The 15,233-nt window shown below is 40.6% G+C and overlaps 1 protein-coding gene across 3 annotated transcripts in view; it reads right to left on the minus strand.

Moving 5' to 3' along the window:
• Positions 1–2,435: 2,435 nt before the first annotated feature.
• Positions 2,436–15,233, minus strand: part of nxf1 (nuclear RNA export factor 1) — a 39,271-nt gene continuing 26,473 nt past the window's right edge. For 2 of the 3 annotated variants that reach the window (XM_031900170.1, XM_012953587.3), the window contains exons 16-21: positions 12,986–13,101; positions 12,148–12,190; positions 11,501–11,573; positions 9,135–9,317; positions 7,439–7,499; positions 2,436–6,239 (exon numbers count right to left, since the gene is read on the minus strand). In XM_031900170.1, the coding sequence (XP_031756030.1) occupies positions 6,201–6,239; positions 7,439–7,499; positions 9,135–9,317; positions 11,501–11,573; positions 12,148–12,190; positions 12,986–13,101 (515 nt within the window). In that variant the 3' untranslated portion in view covers positions 2,436–6,200. 3 annotated transcript variants of the gene reach the window in all.

The raw sequence follows: 15,233 nt of genomic DNA on the forward strand, positions 1-15,233 counted from the left end.
TGTAACTTTGGTGTACAAAAATAACTTTACCTATTTTGAATTCATCAGAATGTGTACTTTCCAAAAATATATGGTTTTGTGGGGGTCTCGGTATAGTTAGGGGGGTTACTGCACATAATACGCTGACAGGGGGCTCTGTGTGCAAAAGCTGAGCTGGCAGGCGAGAAATCCTTATGCGCTATTTTTGTTTTGGGTTCAGTACATACCGCAGACTTTGGTATATCTATGCATATTGGGCATCAAACTGTTCAGTAGGCCTCTGGTGTTCCTATTTGGGGTGAGTTGCCTTTGTACGCAAGAAATTGTGTGAGATAAATGCGGCAAATTGCAACATTTTTAGGCGATTTTCTGAAATGTCATAAAAACCGATAACTTTAGGAAAGCTCTGCAGATTGGTACTTTGGTGTAGAAAGGACTCTTTACCCTTGTTGGATTTGTCAGAATGTGTACTTTCCAAAAATATATGGTTTTGTGGGGGTCACTGTATAGTTAGGGGAAGTTTTGGCACATAATACACTGACAGGGGGCTCTGTGTGCAAAAGCTGAGCTGGCAGGCGAGAAATCCTTATGTTGTATTTTCATTTTGGGGTCAGTACATACCGCAGACTTTGGTATATCTATGCATATTGGGCATCAAACTGTTCAGTAGGCCTCTGGTGTTCCTATTTTGGGTGATTTGTCTTTATCTGATCTTTATTAAGAAATTGTGAGAGATAAATGCGGCAAATTGCAACATTTTTATGCGATTTTCGAAATGTCATATAAATCTGCAAACTTAGGAAAGCTTTACAGCTTGGTACTTTGAAGCAAGAAGAAATGTTTACCCATTATAGATTCGGGGGGATGTGTACTTTCTAAAAATATATGGCTTTCTGGGGTGAGCATACTTTTTCGTAGCTTTATCCCACATAAAGGATGTAAATGTGTTGATTTTGCAGGAGCTGAAATGACAGAAATGATAGATCATATGGGGGTATGTTCCCATTGGGGCCCCTACATGCCACATACTTAGGTAAACCTATACATATTGGGCATCAAACTGTTCAGTGGACCCCTGGCGTTCATGTTTAGGGTGTTTTATCTTGGTACCTAATGCTATGTGGGAGATAAGATGCTGCAAAGTTGAAGCTTTGAGGGGATTTTTGGAAATGTCATCAAAATTGCTAACTTTAGAAAAGCTGTGCGGCTTGGTACTTTGGAGTAGAAAGACAGGGGTACCCATTTTAGATTCAGGGGAATGTGTACTTTCCAAAAATATATGACTTTCTGGGGTAAACGTACTTTTTACTAGCTTTATCCCACATATAATGATGTAAATGTGTTGATTTTGCAGGAGCTGAAATGACAGAAATGACAGTACATATGGGGGTATGTTCACATTGGGGCCCCTACATGCCACATACTTAGGTAAACCTATACATATTGGGCATCAAACTGTTCAGTGGACCCCTGGCGTTCATATTAAGGGTGTTTTATTTGGTTACTTTATGACCTTTAGGAGTTAAGATACTATAGACTGGAAGCTTTGAAGCGATTTTTAAAAAAAATAAAAAATTTTGATAAAAACCAATAACTTTAGGAAAGCATTGTGACTTGATAGTTTGGAGTAGACAGACAGTTATGCCTATTCTGTATTCCCCAGAATCTGTTCTTTCCAAAAATGTACAATTTTCTGGGATAAACCTTCTGTTAGTGGAATTTTTGGCCTTGAAATCTAAAGTATGCAGCTTTCTGGAGCAGTGCTTTGGAAATTTGGTAGTGTACTGCTGGGAGTTTGTGACCTATACAAGTGAGAAATCTCCATAAAACTACATATATTTGGTATTGGCACGTTCAGGAGACATGGGACTTTCCAAATCAGTTGTATATTCGTGCATAAAATAATTTTTGTTTCTAGTATATGTGATTATATTATGGAAAATTTGATTTTTTTTTGCATTTTTAGACATTTAGAAGCCTATATCTTGTTACAGAATTGGAATTACACAAAAATTCTACCATATTTTGAAAGCTTAGGTTGTTCGGAAAAAAACGATATATTGTTTTCCTGGGTAAACTAAAAGTCCCCCCGAGGAAAGGCCCCTAAAGTGAAACAGTGCAAAATGTTCAAAAACTGTCTGGCAATACAAGTTCCGCTTTGACCAAAACAGCTGGCAGTAAAAGGGTTAAAACCCCAATTTTTTCAATATGTAGTATTTGCTTTTTTTTTACCGTAAAGGTCACAATACCAGGTCAATTAACAATAGGCAGTCCTGTAGCACCAGCTTCTATTGCAGATGAACCTCATCTTCTGCTTTGATTTCTGAACCCCTAAGCTTAGCTCTGTAACAGCTGCCCAGAGCACACTGAGTATGTGCAGTGCAAAGGACACTTATTAATGGATTATTAGGATTCAGTTCTACTTTAAAAGGTTATAACAAAAATAAAGCCACCAATTGTACCAAAAACATTTATTAAACAATTTTACAGTGAGCAAGAAGTTACAGACAAAATTCTCTGTTGCCTCACAAAGGATGAAAGTGGATCTAATATACAAGGGTAGAACACAATATACAGGAGATAAAATGGAAAACAGGATACAATGCAGAACAGAAAGGTTATGTTATATTACACACAATTCAAAACTTTGATTTTGTTAGATAGCACACAAATTAATCCTAAAAATTCCTATTTACATTGTAGTTCAGAGTTTTCAGAAGTATTAGAATTGCTAAGAAGAGCCCGAGGGGAAAAGTGATATAGACATACAGCTATGCTACACCTACTGGAACCAATCTGACTGCACTTGGGGATAAAGCCAAGCATGATGTGACATTAACAGGGCTATTAGCGCCAAGGTTGGAAAACCCTGTCATATCACTTTAAAGCCCTTAAGCCTGGATCAAGCTGCACACCCATTTTCACTTCTTATTCTATAAAATCTGCAAGATATTTAATTCCATCTCTGCCTTGTACAAAATGTAGAGATGCGGAATTGCAGCTCTGGAATGAACAATGCCTGCCTTTAACTAAAATGAATTCCCACAAAATTACACATTGCACACCATCCTCTATAGGATCCACAATCCCGTTAGAGGGACTCATGCCATTCCCACGCCCACCCACACTTTCATTCCAAAGCACCCAGGCACTACCCCACCCCCTACAAATTCTCATTAAAATAACTACTTTCCTTCATTGTTTTAGCATGTGAGCCACGAGTCTTTGGGTTTAAATATAAATGTCAGACCCAACTGATAAAAGAAAGTCAAGTTGGCAGTTAGCTGGGAAGGCACCCATAAATATTCCCCCACCCACCCCCCAACAGATTTAGGTTCCATACTGGAATAAAATATAGGGTAATGTTCTTATTACATACATCCTAAATTGTAACACCTACTATTTCATTTCAACATGGAAATTATTCCACCACTGATTTGTACACTCACCCAAACTATAGCCTACATAAACCCTCCCATACTTTAGCAACCACCCATTTCCCTGTCCCTCCCCCACAATGGCCCGCAAACCCTCCCCAATATCAGCAACCACCTACTTCCCTGTCCCTCCCCCACAATGGGCCAAATAAATCCTCCCCAATATCAGCAAGCACCCATTTCCCTGTCCCTCCCCCACAATGGGCCACATAAACCCTCCCCAATATAAGCAACCACCCATTTCCCTGTCCCTCCCCCACAATGGGCCAAATAAACCCTCCCCAATATCAGCAACCACCCATTTCCCTGTCCCTCCCATACAATGGGCCACTTAAACCCTACCCAATATCAGCAACCACCCATTTCCCTTGTCCCTCCCCCACAATGGGCCACATAAACCCTCCCCAATATCAGCAACCACCCATTTCCCTTGTCCCTCCCCCACAATGGGCCACATAAACCCTCCCCAATATCAACAACCACCCATTTCCCTGTCCTTCTCTCACTATGGCCCACATAAACCCTCCCCACTATCGACAACCACCCATTTCCTTGTCCCTCCCTCACTATGGCCCATATAAACCCTACCCACTATCAGCAACCACCAAATGCCCTGTCCCTCACTAAGGCCCACATAAGCAACCACCCAATTCCTTATCCCTCCCTCACTATGGCCCACTTAAACCATCCCCAATATCAATAACCGCCAATTCTCTGTCCTTCCCTCAGTAGGCCCACATATACCCTACCCAACTCCAGCAACCACCCAATGTCCCACCATTCCTCCCTCAGCATGGCCCACATAAACCTTACTCAACTTCAGCAACCACCAAGTTCCCATCCCTCCCTAACTATGGTCCACATAAATCCTCCTCAATATTAACAACCACCCAATTCCTAGACCCACCATGGCCCACAAGAACTGCCCCCCAACACAAGCAACCAACCAAGTCCCCCACAACCCAATTCACTATCCTCCACCCACTATGACTCACACACTCTTCCCAGTACCAGTAGCCATCCCAACCCTCCAACGTCCAATTCTCTGCCCTCCATCCAGCTACGACTCCCTCCACTCAACCAATAACCTAAATTACACATAAGTCTACCTCAATTGTAGGGGAAATGTTTACCCTTTTCACATACTAGACCCATTGAAATAGCAAGGTCCTTATTACACACACACACACTCACCCATCCTTCCCCCCTGCCTTTTTTTTTTTTTTTTTTTTTTTTTGAAAAATGGGTTTGGAAAAGGACTTTTTAATGTATTGGTTACCAGTAGCAATGTTGAGCTTCCAAAGAAAATTAATACAGCTGAATCTGTAAGATGGACCTTGAAATCTATACAAGGGTATACAACAAGGCACTAGGAAAGAGGAAAAAGCATAGCCCCATAGCAGCAACTGTGAGATTACATGGCCTAATCATTCCTATTAAACCCATAGTGGTTCTGCAAGAGCTCTCTCTGTACATGTTTGGCTAGAAAGAAAAAGCCAAAAAAAAACCCAAAAAATTTCAACATCACAGTAATACTGTCACCCATGCAAAATCACTTGCAATTCTTCGAAACAGAAAACATTTCTTTAATAAAAAATAAAATAAAATATTTGTTTTTATGCAGACCTATTAAAACTAGCGCAGGGTATAAAACAAGACGTACACACACACACAAAAAAAAAGGGGAACACCCTCAACCTTCAAGGTTGCAGGTAAGAACAGCAAGCCCATAAGTAGCGCTCTCAAATCCTATAATCATTCAATTCATCGGTACCGCACCCCCAGATTTACCTACATCTAGAAATAAAAGGGTGCCAGTTAGAGTATGAATCCCCACTAGACCCCAAATTGCATTCTGAAGCACTAACTTATAATACGAACCCAAAAATAAAGTTTTATAAAATATAGTTAAAAGAAACCTGTTCTGTGCAATGAGAAGATATGGTGCAGGGAGCGCTGCTTATGGCTTCACTGCCGCCAAAAAAACAGAATTCCTCCTGCTGAGAACTGAGATTTTTATACCAGCGCCACCCCTGCAGGCTGCAAATAGGCCTGAAGATTTGTGTGCACTTAGTACACTGGTGCCTAAATACCTCCAGACACCAGCAGTATGAAGGCGACACAAGTAACCAGACTCCTGGAAAGCAGTGGCCCCAAAGAGAGCTAAACTTTGCCAAATCTGCACTGACATGGGACACAATGAGAAGAATATGTTAAATCATCTCATATAATTCATTGTTGTTGTTACAGACACTGGATGTACTATCTTACAGGCCAAATGCACTCCCCTTGTAAATACAAGTGCTCACTTCACGCTGTTTCCCCCAGGCTTGGATCAGGCTTTCTTGGAAGTAAGATTGTCTTATAATCATAACTTGAAATGACATGGTTAACAAAATAAAAAATGTGCAAGGGAACAACATGTATCATGGTTCTCCAGCTCTGGAATGCACCATCTGCCCCCGAGAGTCACAGTTAAGGCCCCAGCCAAGCAGTTAATAGAGAGGTTATAAATAAATAACAATGTAGAGAGGTGGCACTCCTTTGGTGGAGGGGATGGGAAGTCAAAGCTCTCTATAGCAGGGTGTGATGTCTCCGATGAGGTATTGGGTTCTCAGTGTATATGTGGGATAGCCCGTGTATGGATTAAATAGTTGGAAGTGGGTCCAAAAATAACGGCGAGTTCTGGATCTGTTTCTTGTACCACCAACTTGTGTGTTATGGAGGACGTTGAAGCAGGAAGAGCTTTTTAAAATAAGGATGTTGTATGGCTGAATGGAAAAGTCACTTCATAAAGGCAACATCTGGGATTTTTCCCTCTGCCTGTGGAGAGATTTATTAATTAGGGCTGTTGTAAATCAGCATCTGCTGTTCTCCAGCAGTTATCAAGTGTAATTTGCTATTCGTGCTATGGAGCAGTCCTATCCTGCATTATGGCTAAGATTTGCAAGTTGCTTTCATAGTCATGGATAAGGAACTATAAGACCCCCCCCAATACTTACCACCATTTTAGATTGCAGTGTGTCCTCTTGGAAGCAGAGGAAAGATGCTTGCATCTTTTAGTGGGTATATTCTAGCAGCCATTAAAAGTTACCTTGCAACATAAACTTTAAAGAAGAAGTCAAGTCATAGTTGCTGGTGGGTGATGCCAAAAGTTAGGCACCCTCAGTGATTGTATTTACTTACCTGATATCCCGGGCCACGAAGGAGCAGGAAGAGGATTGCTCTGTGGTGCTCACTGGATGAACCCCAAGCCAGTGCAGTTTCCTGCTAACAGCACGGGCCTTGGGTTTCTGGTAAGTGAATACAAACACTGGGGCTTTTTTTTTCACCCCCAGCGACTTTCCTTCTCCTTGAATAGGCATTAAATGCAATTATTGTTAAACTGATATTTTATGGCATAATTTTACCCTATAAAATTATGTTTTACACCATACCTATGACTTTCTTATTTTAATGGATTTAATCCAGTTACTTTTAAAGCATTAACAAAGCAATGAGAAATGGGGTGTATTCTTCACTAGCAGAGAAGCACCTTAATGGCGCTGTACTGAACAAACTTTAAATACATTTTAACCCCTTAAGGTGAAAGAGAAAGGAAAGTACAGTAAACTATTAATAGTCACATATAACCCATATAAGCCGATTTTGTCACACCACAAAAATAAATTTGCACAAGTGGAGAATGCCATACTACTAGAGCATACCAATGGCCCACGCTCGTTCCTGCTCAACTTAGCTTCCCAGCCACAGATTCCAGTCTCATTTTACTGCATTCACACAGTATGCTTCCTATTGGCGTGATATGGGAGACCTATAATACTTCCCATTCAAGTTAACTAGAAATGTGTCAAGAGTGGGTAAAGGGCATTTTAACCACCACTATCAACACCATAACAATAAAGCATAACTATTTTCCAGCCTCAGCATCACAAAAGCTTTTTAAATTTTTATAATAAATAAGGCTTACAGATAGGAACTTTCTAGGCGGACGGATATCTTTAAGTTTATAGCTTACTTACATTTAACTTCATAAAAATTTGGCCTGCCTGGTCGAAGTCCCAACCATTGTCCTCAAGACACCTGATAAAAGAGAAGTGTAAAGAACACTTGTTAAATAATAAAGTAAGCAAATTCTTTGTCTCTAGCTCTTGTCCTTGGGGTGGACTGGTGTTTTAACTGGTAGATATTCAGACCCCAAGATATGAGCAAACAGTTTCTATTTGTAACCAGTTTTTTTCAGCATAATAATTGATTTTAATTATTAATTAAGTGATACACACAATATTGAATTGATTAAACCAAGTATGGACTACGAATATGATCACGGACTATGGAGCATTTGCACATTTGATAGGGATCTCATTGGATTATGGACACTTCATCTATTTGTCATTGTAAAGGTTTTTTCACTGAGCATGATAGGAATTGAACCTAAATGGGAGGGTGGGGTTGTCCTACCAATCCCTCTTTACACATTTATTTAAGGGAGTGTGCAGGCTCGAGAGCCCGAAACGTTGCCAGTTTTGTTGGCACAATAAACATTTTTCACAAAGATTCGGAGTGCTGCAGCGTACTGGATTTTACAGATGTATTTTAGCCCTGGCAGTGGGACTAGCAGTCAGCACCTGGTAAAGGTGAGCATTACCAATTTATTTTTGAATTGTCTTGTTCCTTGGCATGAGTATACAATGGCACACAGGTAAACGAGTAAACGACAGTGTGCAGGTACGCAGCAGGAAATGAAAGGTATTAAATACAGCAGGCTCAAGAGAAACAAGAGAAGGGGCACCTGTACAAGACATGGTGGTACACAGCACCTGTACATGAACCTTTTACACAGCCCTCTGCCCAATTGTTTAACGTCTAAAAATTTATTTGGATCTGGAAAGGGCTAAGAAATAAGAACTGTGATGGTTGAATAGGCTGGGCTAGGAAATAAGAACTGTGATGGTTGAATACCAATAAGGACTGTTTTTAGTCAATCTATGGATGGTAATAATGCATAAAAGCATCAAAATTCACTTTCCTGAAGTTTTTTTATATACATAAAGTGAAACAATATGAGAAACAGTTACTAGATACAGTCACTAGATACAATACAGCACAATTCAGTCCTACAGCCTTGGAAGTTTTGTCCACCTTCTAACATAAGGACTTGAGGGCAATAACCTATATTCCCGTTATGCCCTCTATATACCAAACTGTTTAATGTTAATCCCCCATTTCTAGTTTACCTCCTCCAACCTTCTACCCATCCTCTAGTTGTCTGTCCATCCCTGCAAAAGAGCCTCTACCTTACAGAAAAATTCCCAGCCCTCTTAAAAAAAACCGAAAAAAAAAAAAAACCCTTGGCCTTCCAGTCTGCCCAGCTTCACCAACAGGGTGGAAAGGTGTCTACTCTACAAACCCTAGCAACAGGTAAGCAAAATGTTTTTTGGCAGGTTCTGTCCTAGGGACTGATTGCCCAATATGCTTAGTTCTTGTATTGGACAGAAAATAGATTCCCCATGGTGCCCCGAGAGTCAGTTTGCCTGTTAACAGAGTTTAGAAGCATCCTCCCCAACATCTCCCATTAAAATTTCATATCTGTTAGGGTGAACCCCCATTCTTGAGAAAGTGACAAAGAGTCTGAATGAAATAGATTTTTTTTAAAGGTGTAATAATACATTCAGATTCAAAAACATGTAACCTGTTTGTACCAACAGATAAACTTACTTCTGAGACCATTCTGCATTCATGCCAGATACTTGAATGAACGCTTGCACCATATCATGGGGCACAGGTGCCAGGACTGGCACTGGGCTACTGGAAGGTGTGGGAGCAGGTGTGGCAAAGGCTTTGCGAATCTCCTCGGTGGTAGCATTCCTTATGAACTGTTCATCGTTTACCAGAAGTAGCCTTTTAGACATGAAAGATAAATGTAAATCCATTATACAAAGCTTTTGCACAGAATCTCTAAAAAAGAAATGTGTTGCTGAACTAGAGAGTAAAGCAAGTTCATTTACCAAATTGTATAGCAATGTGGCATTAATAATGTATGCCATACCAACAGTATTCTAAAATGAATGCCATTATTGCATCTCTTAGCAGAAATACTGAGATGACTTTTTAATGCAGTACTTAAAATACAAATGCTATATGCTATCTTAGTTGTGATCAAGTACAAGCTACTGTTTTATTATTACAGAGGGAAAAAAAAAGGAAAATGTGTAAAACATTTTTAATTTGGTTAACAAAGTCTATGGGAATGACCGTCATGTAATTCAGAGCTTTGTGGATAATGGGTTTCTGGATAATGGATCCCATGCCTCTATATTTTTTCCAGGACAATGATTAATGTGCAAATCAGTAACTAGCTACTTTTTTTTTCTTAAACTATTACTGCCACATTAATAATAGGACAAACTATTTTTAAATTATTTTCTATTTATACTGCTTTGTAACTTTTTCCACTTACATATTTTTAAGTAGACATCTAGTGTATGTGATCCCCCCCTCCCCCAATCTTGTAGATGATAATGAATAAAATATATGGTGCTGGTGTCACTCTAGGCTAAAAATGATCATCTTTAAAACTGCCCCTTTATTGTAGCTTCCCATAAATCTGCTATAGTCCCTGTCTGTGTTTCAAAAGAGGGGTGGGTGTGTGCCAATGGTCCCTGCCAGATGCACAGTAGGAGGGGAGTAGCCAATCACAGTCCTGCAGTCACACAAGCAAAGACAAGCTCAGGTCAGTCTAACTGCTGATTGGTTCCTAACCTACAGTGCAGTGTGCCGAGTGCCGCTGGCTTTCCTGCACAGGTGGAGAAAGGAGGCAGAAAAAAAGTGGAACAGATGGGCAGGACTAGTAGTGTTTTGGCAATATTTCTCAATCACATTCTTTGATGCGTGACAACAAAAAAAAACAATCCACTGAGAAGCCTCTGTGTAATGAGCTGCTCCTTATCTCAAGGCCTAGAAGTATGTAGCTGCCTTTCAACGTTTGTTTTAGAAAAACAGTCCTGGAAATCAGGATATGCAGTACATGTCCTTTAAATTAATGTTTAAATGATTTTTAGTAGACTTAAGGTATGGAGACCCAAATTATGGAGAAATCCCTTATCCAGAACATGTCCCAAGCATTCTTGATGAACGGTCCTATACCTGTATACAATAATGACTTGTATGGGTGCCTTCTATTTTCTATTCTTTAAGTTCAGTAATTTAAAAATGAATTTGTTTCATTTTCCTACCAGTGTCTGACATAACACTCTGTCACGCTGCCAACTGTTAAAATTTGATACATTATTAAAGGAGAAGGAAAGGTTAAGTCACTTGGGGGTACCAAAATGTTAGGCACCCCCAAGTGACTTAGAACGCCTACCTTGTACCCCGGGCTGGTGCCCCCGTTAGGAGAAAACAGCACCAGCCCGGGGCACCTGTAGACACCGCTTCCTCCTTCCTTTGCGCGCTGCTGCCGAAATCCGTGGGCCGGCGCATGCGCAGTAGAGTGAAAAGCCGACTTTAATGTTTAAGTTCGGCTTTTCACTCTACTGCGCATGCGCGCGCAAGCGAGGAGGAAGCAGGTAGCGCCGGCAGCTGCCCCGGGCTGGTGCTGTTCTCTCCGTACGGGGGCACCAGCCCGGGGTACAAGGTAGGCGTTCTAAGTCACTTGGGGGTGCCTAACATTTTGGCACCCCCAAGTGACTTAACCTTTCCTTCTCCTTTAATACACATCTTACCAGAATCAGAAAAATGCCAGAAACATAGCATAAACATAGAGTGTGGGCACAGAGTGGAGTGGTTTGGAGGTCGGCCTGAAAAACACGAATGCAGATGGTTTTCAGGCTGACCTCCAATCTGCTCTGTGTTCCCCCTTTAGGCGGTTACTTTAGCTTTTAGTACAGGCACACAGTGCAGCGTAGGAAAGCGCATCTGCTTCTCTCAGCCTGACTGAAAAATGCAGGGCTGAGAGAAGCGTATATACACGACATGTGCCTTTGCCCTACGAGTTTAAAAAGCCAGCTTGTGGCTTACTGAGCTGGTAAGAAAACCAATTCATTTTTACAACTTACATTCTACATACAAATATTATGGCTTACCCTCCATCACTGCCTGGAACAGCAATAAACACCCGACTGAAAGCGCGCACAGGGTTGCTTGATTGTCCTTCAACTTTATATTAGAAGACAAAAACAGTAACTGGTTATAGCTGAGGGCTTCATATTTTCTAATCATCAACACAGAGTAAAAGCTGGCTGCATCAGCATAATACTCTGCCCCATTCAGTGCTAAAGAACAAAGTCGGATAATCTTATATTGCAAGGTACATGCATTTTCCCAATAATACTGAGAATAAAAGTATATGGTGCCATGCAGTGGAAAGAAGTGGTGTGTACACGTCCGAGACCAATGCTTTGGCCAGGACACAACCTATTCCAAAGATAATGCAACTGAACAGACAACCTATTAAAAAATAAATAATTTTTTGGAAAAAAGATGGCTTAGCAACTTATGATACTAATGTAATTTTTTTCAAAATCAATGTAAATATTGAATTTTTAGTAAAACAGTGGGCCAAAGACATAGGTTAATGTTTAAGTATGTTGGATATGAGGAAAGCACTCCCTAAAAGCTTGCAGTTTCTTCATGTCATCAGGAAAATCAGTTTGGTACTTTGACCCCATTTACATAACATTAAAACACACAGAAATAAAATGTAAAATCTGTTTAAATAAGCAGAACTTACCTTCTTTAAATATTCCATTTACAACAAAGCAAAGCAAAGTGTTCTGAAAGTAAAAAAAAAAAAAAATGGTGTTAAAATCTAGCCTCTTTCTATTCATAATTATTTGCTAGGTAAGGCACAGAAGTGCACTGTGCTAATAATTATGGGTCAGCTGTCTCCAGTTGCAAAACATTTTTTTTATATATTTAATTTTGAAATTTCACATGGGGCTAGCCATATTCTTAATTTCCCAGGGTGCCACAGTCCTGTGACCTGTCCTCTGATAAACCTCAATTACACTTTACTGCTGAGCTGCAAGTTGGAGTGATATCACCCCTCTCCCAGCCGATCAGCAGAACAATGTGAAGGGAGCAAGATAGCAGCTCCCAGTAGATATCAGAATAGCACTCAATAGTAACTCCTCCAGTTATACGGGAGTAGGAGAAACAATAAGCAGTTCTAATGTGTAGCGCTGGCTCTTTCTGAAAGCTCAGACTCGGGCACAATGGTGCCTACACACCAACATTACAACTAAAAAAAACACATTTGTTGGTTCAAGAATAAAATGTTAAATGGTAGAGTGTATTATTTGCTATGTAAACATAAATTAGGAACAAAAAGTATACCATAAAAATCATGACAGTATCCCTTTAACTCTGAGTATTCATTTAAGAACATAAATTCCATGAACATGAAAATGACCGAGGGTCACTTACCATTGACCTGAATCAGAAGTATGGTCGGCCATTTTCAAGTTCAGACAGTGGGTAATTTAAGTTCTGCAACAATTAGTCTTCCTGTGCTTTCAATGGCAGAGCCAAGTGGCATACATGAGAGACATAGAGAAAGGGGGACTTACTGAATGAGCGGTGATATCCACTACAAAGGAATTGAGGTCATGCTGGGTTCTTGGAAGTTCATTCAGGAAACCAACCACATTTAGCCGCTTGTGTTTGAGAAGTTTGAAGCGTAGGGCTGTTATTGAAAAGATAATTTTAACAATAATATGGATTACTAGTCATAGATTTACAGTTCTGGCCACAGTTGTTTTGCTTTCCTATGGTGTGTATATTTAACACCAGAAAAAGCAAAACCTGCAGATAAGGGCACACTGAGAATCAGCCCCAATGCATCAGTCTGTCCATGGGTCTACACCCAGAATCATTGCCTCAGCCTGGGTGCAGGCACACGCAGTAGATTTCAGTGCCAAAAAGCATACCTGTACATTTCGTGCCAAAATCCACTTGTGTGCCTACATCCGAGCTAATGCAGTGTCTTTGGGTGCAGGCACATCCGAAAGTTGATCAGATATAGGTGCTGATTTTCAACCTGCATTTACCTGCAGGGGCATGTTGCTTAAAGGAACAGTAACACCAAAAAATGTGTATAAAAATAATTACGATATTATGTACTGTTGCCCTGTGCTGGTACAGCTGGTGTGTCTGCCTCAGAAAGACTGCTATAGTTTATATAAACAAAGCTGCTATGTAGCCATGGGGGCAGCCATTCAAAGGAGAAAAGGCACAGGCACAAAGCAGATAACAGATAAAGCCCCATTATATTCTACAGAGCTTATCTGTTATGTAACCTGTGCCTTTTCTCCTTTTTTCCAGGTTAAATGGCTGCCCCCATGGCTACACAGCAGTCTATTTATATAAGCTATAGTACTGTTACTTTAGCAAATACACAACTTTACCTGTGCAGGGTAACAATAAATTATATTTTAAATACTTTAATACACTTTCATTTTTGGCATTACTGTTCCTTTAAAGGTGGCCATACACGTGGCGATCCGACGATGTTTCGTACGACCATCGGTCGCACGAAACATCGTAAGATCCGCCACACACCATTCAGGGCTGAATCGGCAGGTAAGGAGGTAGAAACAATAGGATTTCTACCTCCTTCTGCCGATTCAGCTCTGAAGGGAGAATTTTGGTCAGGCGCCTTCTATGGCGCCCGATCAAAATTTTCAAACTTGTCCGATCGGCGAGTCGTCCGATATCGGCAGCTTCCTGCGATATCGGTCGACTCGCCGACATGCCATACACGCACCGATTATCGTACGAAACGAGGTTTCGTACGATAATATCGGTGCGTGTATGGCCACCTTTAGCCTAACAGCACTGATTAAAGATTGTGAATTGTTGACAGACAATCCCAGATATCACAACACAATGCACTATAATTTAATCTAAAAATACACTAATGTAATTGTTTGGCAATTACGTGAATACAAGCCACCCCGAGCGAGAACCATATCAATGAGCTGATGAGGTCGTTTGATAAGACAGAAAAAATTAAACCAGTCAAACATCTGCTTGATTTTTGGTCAAATATCAGTCAGATAGGCCCCATACATGGTAAAATAAGCTGCCAATTCTGTCTGAAGGGCCCAAACCATAATCTTATCAGCTACCTGTTTATGGACACCTTTAAGCTTAAAGGGGAAGGAAAGGCTAGTAAAGAGTTAATCTCAAGCTGCAGGCATACCTTCAGTTGTCTCAATAGTGCCCTTAAGTCTCCCCATATTTCAACTGGTTAGAAGATCTGAAGCCAAACAGGAAGAAAATACACTGAGCTGCGTAAAGAAAGTTCCCATAATGCCTCACTCCTGCACAGACACGAATACTAAGTGAACATGCTCAGTTAGACTATGAGTTAGCTTCCTGCTGATTGGCTCAGATCCACATTCCTAAGGGGGGGGAGAGAGTCCTTAGCATTCTTGAGGGAGGGGGGAGCAGGAGAGGGGAGAGAACAGAAAGCTGCGTGTCTCTGGCACAGGAATTACAGACCCAAATTATCCTTTTTCAGAGAAGTCAGTGCAGCGTTTCCGTGAGTGCTTATAGCTGTATTTACATAGACCTTTCTGATAAAGCTTACTTAGGGGGCAGATTTATCAAAACAGGAGTTCGAATCCCGAATGGGAAAAATTCGGATTGGAAACGAAAATTTCTGAAGGTCGCAAATATCACGAAAATGCTTACGAAAAAATCGTATTAGTCACGATAATATCGTATTGGCGATCTGAAAGTCACTGAATTTTTATACCAAACAATTGTAAACAGCGGCAGAGCCTTTCCAAAATTGTCGAGAATACACTCGAA

This window comes from Xenopus tropicalis, chromosome 4 (genome assembly GCF_000004195.4).
Source record: "Xenopus tropicalis strain Nigerian chromosome 4, UCB_Xtro_10.0, whole genome shotgun sequence".
NCBI classification, from domain to species: Eukaryota; Metazoa; Chordata; class Amphibia; order Anura; family Pipidae; genus Xenopus; species Xenopus tropicalis.